This window comes from Pagrus pagrus (genome assembly GCF_965226575.1).
Source record: "Pagrus pagrus genome assembly, chromosome: 16".
NCBI classification, from domain to species: Eukaryota; Metazoa; Chordata; class Actinopteri; order Spariformes; family Sparidae; genus Pagrus; species Pagrus pagrus.
Genome location: NC_140200.1, coordinates 13,850,223 through 13,862,051, shown reverse-complemented (window position 1 = coordinate 13,862,051; position 11,829 = coordinate 13,850,223). Strand labels below are relative to the sequence as shown.

The following is an 11,829-nucleotide window of genomic DNA, read 5'->3' as shown; positions in this document are numbered from 1 at the left end:
TCGACGGGGCTTCTTGTCTGTGATCCCATATCCCACATAAATCATTAACACATTATTTGCTAATGCAATTTCAGGATAAACTGTAAAACATCATTTAAACATGAAAACAAACCCCAATGAACCCCCTGTGTATTGCTAACCATAAACAGATAATGTTTTCTACCCATTTCCCTTTGGTTTTCTTTGCCCATCCATGCCCCGTCCATTAGTCTTTGCTACACAGGCATGTGTTCCAGCCGGTTGTCTACAGCTGATGGAGCACTCAGCAGTCACTTTACTGTTGAGTGGGCCTCTCAAGCATATTAGTTTATAATTTTTTCATGTTGCATTTCTATTATAATAGACTTTTATTGCTACATAATGGATTTTTGTGTTTGAGTCTTAATGGAGCCAGTGCAATTCTGTTCTTTCTCCTCTATTAAGGTTTTGGTTTGTGGGTGCTTTTTGTTTGTTATACATTTATTATATTATTATATTATATATATATATATATATTATATATTATATATTATATATATATATATATTTATCATATCCAAATTTGTTATTATCATTACTGTGTTTGATCGATGAACAAACTTTAAAGGGGCACTGTGTAGTTCTGGAGGAGAAATTCAAACCCAGAATTTTAATATTTACAATATTAATGAGGTAATAATACAAAAATATGTATTTTTTTCCATAACTGAATAAACAAGCTGTTTTCAGAGGAAAATAAGGTCCCCAGAATACTGTTTGAAGCTAGAAAGGTGGCAGGGTCCGCCAAATGTAAACAAAGTAAAACAGTTTGAAGTCTGAGTTTGTTTATTAAGTTTGTTTAGGCATAAAAAGTCAGTCAATGAAGATGTTTTCATCTGATTAAATTTTCTTTTACCAAACTACAGAGTGCCTCTTTAACACTAATATACAGAGACAAGTGTTATCATTTTAGTTCAGTATAGCATTGCACCAGATTTCTATCCCATTAATAGAAACTAGATAAATAAATAAATAAATAATAATAATGATGATAATAATAATAATAATGATAATAATAATAATAATAATAATAAGAAGAAGAATCATCATCATCATCATCATCATCATTATCATCATTATCATCATCATAAAAAAGTAAGGGCTTATGAAGGCTTAACAATCAATATTTCTTTGGTTTGCACACAAGACAAATCAACAAAATATAAAAAAGTTATGTCCTTTTAGTTTACAAGTAGTAGACAGACAGACAAAAAGATAGATAAATAAATAGAAGGACAGACAGACAGACAGACAGACAGATAGATAGATAATATGAAAAACAAATGCCAATAATTAAATAAATATATCAGAAAATCTCTATGGTAAACTTTAACATCATAAGAGGAAAAGTAAAAAGTTACTATTCATTTTTATGAATGCATAATAATAAGAAAACAAAAACAAATGTCTTAATTGCTCCCTTAAGTAAGACTGTCTTGTCAATAGTACACGTCAGAGTCAATCTCTTACGCTATTGGTCAGAATATTTAGCTACCGGATTCTGATTGGCTCTGGTCGTGAGTTCAGAGGTTAGCTTGTTATGTAGCCATGTAGCCAGGAGAGAGGTGTGTTATCTGCTCATTTTTCTTACAGTGGTTGTTATTTCACCCTAAGGTGACTGTCGATAATTAACTTAACGTGGACAAATGCGCCGTCGCTTATGTTTTCGACCCGTTATGGACACTTGTGCGAATGCTTTGAACGCTGACGACCTGCACATGCTAGCTCGGTAGCCACCTAGCTAGCTGAGCTAGCTAACTTCAGACAAGTGTTCTTCTAGATGACATATCTGATTATAAGCTGACCTCTGAGGGACGATTTCCATGGGCTCTGTCAGAGTTATGGCATCAACCAGGCTCTTGTGTTTGTTCAACGCGAAAGCTGCAGGCTCGACCAAAACATTAGCCAGGGCAGCTTGGAGTGTGTGCTTCAGGAGGAATGTCTGCAGTTCACCTTCAAGACTACAGAGCTGCATGTCAGCATGGGTCATTGATCAGTATGGCACTAACGAGGTTTTGAGGTACTCAGAAGAAATCAACGTCCCCACTGTCAAGTCTCCCAGTGAGGTGATGATTAAGGTCCATGCTGCTAGTCTCAACCCTCTTGATATATCTATGAGGGGTAAGTGCTGGACTGATATTCATTAAGGGCATAATAAACATCACAGTCAGTGAGTTTGCATCAACATACCTGCTCTCTCTCTCTCCGTTTTCAGGTGGTTATGGAGCCAAGCTGCTTAAATTAAGAAGGGATCCAATGTCTGTGGTGGACAGTGATAGTGAGTTTCCTTTGACTCTGGGTCGTGATGTGTCTGGTGTAGTGGTGGACTGTGGATCCGAGGTTAGCCATTTTGTTCCAGGAGATGAGGTAGGAGCTGCACTGCACACCTGTGCTTAAGAAGATGTAACATAATACTGCTTACTGTGGACATTAAAAGCCTATATTCATGTATTGTACTTTAATTTTGCAGTGCTGTAATGTATGCATTATCTAGAAAATAAATCAAGAAACAGTTTATTTATAATATATCTAGACAGGAATGTCTTTGACTGTGGTTAATCTAGCAAATTGAATTCCAGGGAAATAGAGCTTCTTCATCATATTGAGACCAGACAATATTGCCATAAAACAGGCCGACTTATTGATTTGCAACACAGCCTACAATGGGCTAACGCAGTGTTGCCCAACCTGGGGGTCCTGACCCTCTCAATTGGATGACAGAAAATTTGAGGTATTGCTAGATGATCCGCAGGACAGGACAAAATAAACTTACTATTAATGTAATTCTTTTTATTTACTTTTTTTTTTAGCTGTTTCTCTAATCTTTGCTTTTGTTTTTATAAATAATTGCCCTATTTTGCCACTTCTGGAGCATAAAACAGCTGGAAAAATCAAAAAATATATTGGTCAACATGTTCAAAACCCATGGACATAATGGAACTAATGATGAGAGGTTATAAGTAGACAAAATAGTTGGGCTTAAACACCATTTTAGCACAAAGATGTTAAATAAAATTGCCACCAGTACACACAAGTATACACTCACCACTTCATTAGGAGTACCTGTGCAATCCAATACAACTGCTCTGCCATAAATTCTGCCTTTGAATAGGTAATAAGTTCAGTTTGGAGTGACCCTGTCAGAGATGTGTTAATTTAACTACATCATTTTTAGAGAGGTTGCAGTGGTGTTGGACTGGACTGCATTATATTGAGTGGTGTGTTGTAATATTTCGTCTACCCCATTTGCATACCTGAGAGATGGAGAATATTAGTAGCAGCTTTCAGTATAATGCACTCCACCGTCCACAACGACCTCAATAATAAACATAAAGGAGCCTACTGACTGTCAACGCAAACGTCAATTCGTTACCTCAATAGAAAGATTGGGCTCTGTCTCTGTGGTCATCACGTGGGCACATTATCATACGTTGAGGTATCTATTTTGCTGTTGCCCACAGATTTACATCAGTGTCCTCCTGCAGACAAAAATGCAGTTATGCAAATTCAGCTTGAATGTGATTAAATAACAGAACCGTAAACCACCAAAAATTCCACATACTAATTCTTGTTCCTGTAATCGTGTACCATCAGTGCAAAAATATCTCAGGAAATGACTAATGATAAGGAGGGGAACGGCTGACTAAGAGCTTATCGCTGATTAAACACATTCAGGGACTCGGAGTAGGCGGTTAAAAGGAGTCGTGTTCAGCAAGTTAAATGTCATATTTGTGTTCCAGGTGTGGGCTGCTGTTCCCCCATGGAAACAAGGCAGTCTGGCCGAATTTGTTACTCTAACAGAGTATGAGGTGAGCTATGGAGCTGATAAGAGCCTCATCACTGCAGTATGCTTTCATCATCAATTATCTGATCATCTGTAAGAGGGTTTATCAGTCAGTTCTCGTCTAACTGAAAGGGACAGTTTACGAGAAAGTCAAAAATACATATTTTGATCTCTTACCTGTTATGCTGTTAATCAAGATAGACAGTTTTGATGTGAGTTGTCCTCTCTTGAAATGTAATGGAAGTAGTTGGCTTGTGGTGTTTAAAGTGCCAAAAAAATACATTTTATCTCAACCACAAGCGTGTCATCGAGTTCCTTTATATTTGAGAGAAAGCGGACATTTCTACAGCCGGTACCTTCAAAACTCAACAACTCATACCAAAGCAGTGTATTCATAATTTTGGGGTTGAAGCATCCCTTTAACTTCACAGTAACTTCCCTGTCAGTATGTTTTCACAGAAACGGAAAGAGTTGATTTAGAGCTCTTCATTGATTTGTGAAAAAAAAACAAAAAAACATTGAACCAAAGTTTGGAAGAAGTGCACCCTGTTATGTAATCCCGCAGCATAAAGAGCAATTAGGATTAAGTTTGTTTGCTTCACAGGAGCCACCGTTGCAGCAATTACATAGAAACACAAATTGCCCCTCTGTTTTCTTGCCATATTGTGCTTAATGTATTCAGCAGCTCCGAGCTAGCCGCCCTCACAGCCGCTCTGCTGATTAGACTGTGCTTTTAAATTGATAATTAAAAAGACTGTTGACATGTTGATTTATTTCTAACTTTTGACATTGTCTGCGTTGCTGTTTTTCGCAGGTTTCCCACAAGCCAAAATTATTGAGTCACACAGAAGCCGCATCCATCCCCTACGTAGCCAACACTGCTCTGTCTGCGCTTGTCAATGCGGGAGGTCTTTGCAGGGACAGCTCTTCAAATAAAAGGCAAGCCTGATCTTGGATCTTGTATCAAACCCCTCTTGTCACAATATTGGGAGAAAAAGTAAGAAGTTCCTGAATATTATTGCGAGCTACCGTTAATTACTTCTTTAAGGTCTTGGAGTTTCTGAATGTTCTCTTTTTGCAGACCTTTACTTTAATAAAACATCATTTTCATTATGTTCATTTCAATGGTGAAATTGGTCTTTTTCATCCTAATTGGCATCAAAAGGGTTTTAAAAACCATGCCTCGCACCCACAGACTGTGAGAATTCAACCTGCTGTGTAATGTAATGTAATGTTCACTCCTCCTCAAATGTAATAGCCTCCAATGCTGCAAAATTTCGTTCTTGCCCCCTGTGGCTTCCGCCTCTTTTAGTAGCTTCGCTCAAATGAGTCACACAGTAATTGAGTGACCCTCTGGTTGCTGGGGTTTCTCTTCCTAGAGTTTTGATCACTGGAGGATCAGGAGGTGTTGGAACATTCTCTATTCAGGTAAGACAAGCAGTACCGGCATTTATGCCAGACTCTTTTCAACTCTGTGCGAATGTGAGGCCACTCGCTGTGTCTGTGTGTATACCTCTGTTTTCTTCCTCTTTCTCCTGCCAGTTACTGAAGGCCTGGGGCGCCCACGTAACCGTTACCTGCTCTCAGAACGCAGAAGGCCTTGTTAGAGGGCTGGGGGCCGATGAGGTGGTGGACTACACAGCAGGAGACATGGCTGAGCAGCTAGAAATGATGGACAAGTAAGTGTGTGACAGTGTGTGCTTTTAGAAGTAACCATCAAATCATACAGTACGTTGTGTGTGAAGTGGTGAGATTGTTTTGTTTTCATTTAAAGCAAAGCAAAGAAAAGATCAGAGCAGAATGTTCTTTATTAGCCTCGGGGACCCTAATGAAGCATCATTAGAGTCGGTGCCAGTCCAATAAAGGTGCTAATGAAAAGGAAGCGTCCAGGAGTGCGACAAATGTGTCTGCTTCTCCCTTTTTAAACACCCTCAAACGTGGTAAACATCTTCCTTTCAGCATGGCACAACTGCTCACTGACTCGCTTTCTAGTTTCCATGGAAACCAGGGCTCAAGGCCTGGGTGGACGCTGGCTCACCTCTCTCCTCGCCCCCAAAGCAGGAATTGGTTATAAATCCTGCCTTGAGATTGAAGACAAAACACTTATTTTTCCCAAGCAAACACTTTAAATAAGGCCCTCGCAATGCGTATGATGATGAGACATGAAATGCTGTTAAACCTCTCTGTATCAGTCTGACAGTCTTTGTTCGCACCCTCAGGTTTGACGTGATTTTGGACAACGTGGGAGGGGAAACAGAGCAGTTGGTGATGGGCATGCTGAAGCCCTGGTCTGGGGCGAAGTACGTCACACTGGTCACACCGTTGCTGCTCAACACCGATTCCATGGGCCTGCTGGACGGGACATTTCATGCTGGATTCACCCTGCACAGCAAGGCCATACAGGTACACGAGAGCAAAACAAACTTTCAAAATCAACACTGAGTCAAACGTAGCCAATGTGAGAGACTGTTGTTTATTTATTTTTGGAGTCTGCCATTTCTCATGACGCCATTAGCATTGGGTGTGGGCCACAGGTGCTCCCAAACTGAAATGAATACTTGATCGTCAGCAGCATGGAAATACATGGTTATGTAATGGGTAAACACCTCTTCCAGTTGGTAGAAGTTTTTGTTTTATTTCCATTCAGTTGATCAGATGAAGTTCAGTTGACATGGGTAGGGAAAAGTCATGTAATAACTTGACTTCATAGCTGCATAACATATTCTCACTTTTGCAATGGTTTACGCTTGAGATGTAGAAACATGCCCTGCAGGGTGTAATAAATTGAAGCGTGTGATGGTGAAGAGGGAATGTGAGCATTAAGAGTCAGAGTCCCTGCATGTGTGCGAGCCTCCAGCTGCTCTGTCAGTGAAGAGCATGTGTAATGAGGGTAGTGGGTGAATAGGCGAGCACAGGGTGGAGCTGCTCTGGGGACTGAGTCAAGTTGTCCTGGGCGTTGCAGGCATTGGTGACAGCAGGGCTGGCAGTGTTGGAGTTGGGTATGTGTGGATGAGACTGTGTGTGTGTGTGTGTGTGTGTGTGTGTGTGTGTGTGCGCGCGCGCGCATGTGTTTGCTGCTGAACCAGCAGTATTTGGTGTTTGTGCAGATTGTAGCCGACTATCTCCCCCCCGGCAAATACCAGTGTTTGTGTGTTTCTTGCCAAGCCTCTGGGCCCCTTTGTCCACGAGAGCAGCCAGCTGGTCAGTTTGTTGGGGCTCAGCCACAGCAGTCACACCCTCAGTGCCCGGCTCTGGACAGCATGTCTTTGACAGCCAGGACATCACAGCGCAACTGAGCCCTCTAGTGTTCAACTCGTTGGCAGCACTGACACATCAGGAAGAATCTGTCATAATTTGTTGTTTTTCCAGGGATAGATTTCACAAAGGCTAAAGAGGTGTGGCAAAGTGATGCTGCATAATAATATTCAGTATTATGATCAAATATCAAGCCATGGGGATTTCAGGATTAGCACATCTGATTGTCTGTCTGTCTGTCTCTTCTTGCTTACTTTTGTTCTTTTCTTTGCATTTTAGATGGTTTCTGGTGCTGCTTATTGGGATGTGTGTGTTTTTTTTTTATTTGCTTAAAACAAACTGCACGTTTTCAGTTTCAGTTTAGACCATTTTTGTAGATGCTGCAACTAAATTTGATAACTAGAGCACCTGTGCGACTTGCAAATATACCCCCATGATTTTGTTTTTTTAAATCATCACCCTCATTGTATATCATGTGAAACGCGAAAAAGCGGAGGAGTGTTTCTGCACGGCCATAAATCACATAAGAAAACAAAACGTTCCGTAATTAATCGTCTGATCCACTTCCTCAGTACATGTGCAGTGCAACGCACTACCTGCTAGACCCAATCGTCAAAACTTTCACCAAAAGTCAAAACTTCCTCTACCTTGGTGTTTTTGTGTGATAGAGTCAGCATCACAATGAATCTAATAATGGATCAATACATACGATAATAAACAGATAAAAAACAAGCAAATCCTCTTCTTAGCATATATCCCAGTAAGATGGGGGGTCACAACTGTTTTAATACAATATACACTAAATGCAGTTCAAACTATTTGTTATCAATTGATGGTTTTCACAATATCTGTGTTGAGTTCCTGCAGGATCCCTCGAAAAAGTCATGGAATTACTACTTAACTTAAAAAAGAGTATGAATGTATTGCATTGCTTGACCATTTAAGTGGCGCCGACAATTTTTTAGCAAGGAACGCCACCAGTGCTACTAGTAGAAAAAGTTGATCTAGAGCCCTGAGGAACAACCAACACAATTACTATAAAAAATAACTGTAGATGAATTATTTGATGACTTTTAATGACCAGAGTAATAAGAGACAGTCAGTTTGTTGTATAAGGTGTTATTTATTTATTTATTTTGAAGAATTTCTTCTGTCAACTAACACTGAGAAAATCACCGTTTCCCTCTATTTTATATAGGTGATTTCTTCAATTAAAACTCAGTAACCTATTGATTCTGGTCTATCAGCAAATTTGTAATGATCAGTTTTTCCTGCATGCAACCCACGTGGTCACCATCAATATGGCGTTACACAAGTCCCTGTAATGATGCTGTGTCTCCTGCATACATTACATGCGTTGTGGGTTTTGTTCTTGTGTCCTGCCTGTTTTTTCTAACTCAAAATATTCTGATTCTACCTTTCCGTGGGTTCACTGTATTTTTTGGTATTACCTCGAAATATTTATGAAAACAGAGATCAAATTCGGACTCCTGCAGACCTTTCATGAGCTGACTTCCTTATGTTTCATACCCCTCATAGCCACTCTTATGTTTTCTTTGATGCCCACTGAGCTTCTAATTGTTGCCTCCTCTCTGTTCGCCTCTTAGAACCTGATATCAAGTGGAGTCTTCTACAGGTGGGGATTTTATGCTCCAGATGGCCCGGCCCTGGACGAGGTCAGCAGCCTGGTGGATGCTGGGAAGGTACTGTACTGCCTCATTACTGATATCATGCATGCTGACTTACTTGTCATTCAGAAGCAGTTCTGCTGACCGTATGTGGAGATGGAAATCATCTCATTTGCACATGAATCATAGCCCGAGAGTGAAGCTCATGCAGATCACAAATGCTGTATGATCTCCTCATTGAATATGAGCATACCAGGGATTCCATACATGCCTGTATTCAAGGCTCCCCGGTGTCTTTGTGAAGGAGCGAGCATTGCACGTCCCGCTATACTGGTTGGTAGGCCGGCGGTGTGCACGGTTGGCTGCTGGGCGATTGAGTCAGGCGCCAGGAGACGGTGAATGGATTTTTAAACAGTGCTGAGCAGCCATTCGCAAAAGCGTGCGGGACCTCTGTCCTTTTGTCCCGGGGCTTACAGTGAGCGGCACACTCAGACCAGTGGCGGGAAGCTACGGACACACAACGCACTCCCACCAACGCACAAAACACACACATGCACACTCTCTCCGCATGTCCTATTCTCAGTCAGAAGTGTGGATGGTTTCCAGTGTGACGCCACTGCGCTCCCCATTCATTGTTACCGACAAGAGATGCTGACCAGAATAACAAGCCCGGCTGCTCGTGTTGTGGGACTAGCACAGGATTGTCCAGCCTCATCACATTCTGGACCCCTCCCTCACTTTTTTTTTTTACATTCGCAGCTATGAAAGCAGAGATGATGGAGCATTAGGAGCTTGTGGATATTTGCTCGTCTAAACTGATCAAATATGATTACTGTAATTTCTAATCAGTGTCGTATAAAGTACCCAAAAGTCATACCTGAGTAAAAGTTGAGATAATGTGTTAAAATATCACTTTGGTAAATTTGAAAGTCACCCATGCGAATAGTACTTGAGAAAAAGTCTTAAATTATCTGACCTGAAATGTATTTTTCTGAATATAAATGTAGTTAAGTATCAGATACAAGTAAAAGTAAAAAAATAAGGTATATTTACATGTACGTGTAAACTGTATACTCGGCATTGGCGTTATCGACCAGGCCAGTTATAAGATCTGATATTCAGCATTTTTCTGATTATCAGAATACATTTTTTTATCAGATTACGGATTAAATAAACTAATTTGAAGATGTGCTGCTTTGGCTCTGATGCAACATGCTATTTGCAAAGTAACTACTAACTAAAGTTCAAAGAAATCAAATAAATGTAGTATAATAAAAAGTTAAAAAACATACAGCATTTCCCTGCAAGTGCAAGTAGCAGAAAATGTAAATACTCAAGTAAAGTACAAGTACCTTTTAAGTTTTTGCTAATGTTTATTTTGATTGTTGATTTTCTCAATTAATTGGTTAGCTGTTTGATCTACAAAATGTCAGAAAACAGTGAAAAATTTCGATTAGTGTTTCCCAAAGCCCAAGATGACTTCTTTGAAAGTCTTGTTTTGTCCTCAATCCAAAGATATTCAGTTTATGTTCATAGAGAAACCAGAAGATATTCATATTTAAGAAGCTGGAATCTGAGGATCAATTATCAAAATAGTTGTTGATTAATTTACAACTGATTGATTAATCAATGCAGCTCAAGTATTTGTCATGTTTTGGACCAAAAAACATTGCTTCCACCTCAGATATGGGTCCTGCAGGACTGAAAATAATGCAGTTATCCATTTTATCTGGTTTAGAGCCCGTATGTTTGGAGTGTAGCACATCAGCAGTTTGTCACATAGAAATGTAAGTAAGTGACTCAGTTGTCAAACTGTCATCCCTGATACTGCTGTCTGATAAAGCACTCCACTGTCCATTTCCCCAACCCCATTAAAACAAATTTCCGCTTGTCTGATTTGCTGAAGGTTTAAATCTGATCTCTTAATTGTTTCCTGGCTTACTTCCTGATTTCTAAGCTCATATTAATGCTATTTTTCTGCTGGTTCATCACAGATCCTGCCAGTGGTGGAGGCCCAGTTTCCATTCACCCAGGTGCCTCAGGCTTTTCAGAAGCTGGAGGACGGCCACGCCAGAGGGAAGACGGTCGTCAGGGTGGCTGAAGAGGATGACAGACAGGCCGAAGAGTTGGTGCAGGAGACTGCAGTGTTGGAGCAGGAAGTGCAAGAAACAGCCAAGCAACACTAGAGAGTGAGCTGAGTGCTGTGATTCCTCTCACTTCTTCAAGGCTGCTCTTGACAGCAGCGGACTGTATTATTCAAAGGGATCAGAGGTGCTGCGGTGCTTTGTGCAGCAGACTTCAAGCGTGACCTGAGCTTCTAATGAGAGTCTAGTGTTCTTCTTAAAGCTTTTCACCCTTGTGTCCTGTCTTCGTTTTTACAAGCGGCTTGAGTTATGCCGTGTTCATGTCGTGGTCAAGTTATTATAATTACCAACCACAGACCAATAAATACCATTAAGGTCCGCATCCAGCTGGTAATTACAACCAGGCAGCTTGCTGGTAGCCCTCTGGTTGCTGTAATCTATCCAACAATGAGTTACATAACACAAAATGTTTATTACTGTCAGCTGGAAATGTTTGCAGTCACGTGATTCAGATGACATGAGAGTCAGATGGAGGGCGAGATGAAAAGCAGAATGCACAAAATGGAGGAGAGTTCGTTATTGTTGTACGTTGTTCAGTTACAGGGGTAAAAACTCCAGCAAAGGAAATAAATAAAGCAATAGCTTTAATGTTACATTTGAGGAGGTGATTACTACACAAACTATCTGACTCCACTCCTCCCGATGGCAGACGAAGGTTTTGGCAACTGTAAACAACGCAAACCGTAGTCATTTTATATGACTCTGATCACGAACCTTGTTATCGCTACATGTATCACTATTTATCATAAATCCCATCTGGCCCTCCTTCTGCGGTTTGTGCCATAGCAACCGTATGACGTGACATTACATGCAAACAAGCTACTGACGTGTTTACCCTCCGGTATCAGGTGGGGCAGAAGCAGCACGATAAGATGGATAACTTTTCGCATTTCTTTCCATTTGCGCCATCTCCATGTTGAGTTGTATGAGCACGTTGTAACCACAGGGAGTCTTTCTCAACGCCGTGTGGCATCTCACATTATGCGAGTACAGAATACAG

General features: G+C 40.6%; 1 protein-coding gene across 1 annotated transcript; it reads left to right on the top strand.

The window, feature by feature from the left end:
• The first annotated feature begins 1,543 nt into the window (after positions 1 to 1,543).
• LOC311271476 (reticulon-4-interacting protein 1 homolog, mitochondrial-like) lies at positions 1,544 to 11,381 on the top strand. Its single transcript, XM_084377169.1, has 9 exons — positions 1,544 to 2,139; positions 2,234 to 2,385; positions 3,759 to 3,827; positions 4,617 to 4,741; positions 5,182 to 5,230; positions 5,345 to 5,481; positions 6,022 to 6,205; positions 8,665 to 8,760; positions 10,680 to 11,381. Exons 1-9 carry the CDS (start codon positions 1,842 to 1,844, stop codon positions 10,869 to 10,871), a joined length of 1,302 nt encoding a protein of 433 aa, XP_084233295.1. The 5' UTR covers positions 1,544 to 1,841; the 3' UTR covers positions 10,872 to 11,381.
• The last annotated feature ends 448 nt before the right edge of the window (positions 11,382 to 11,829 follow it).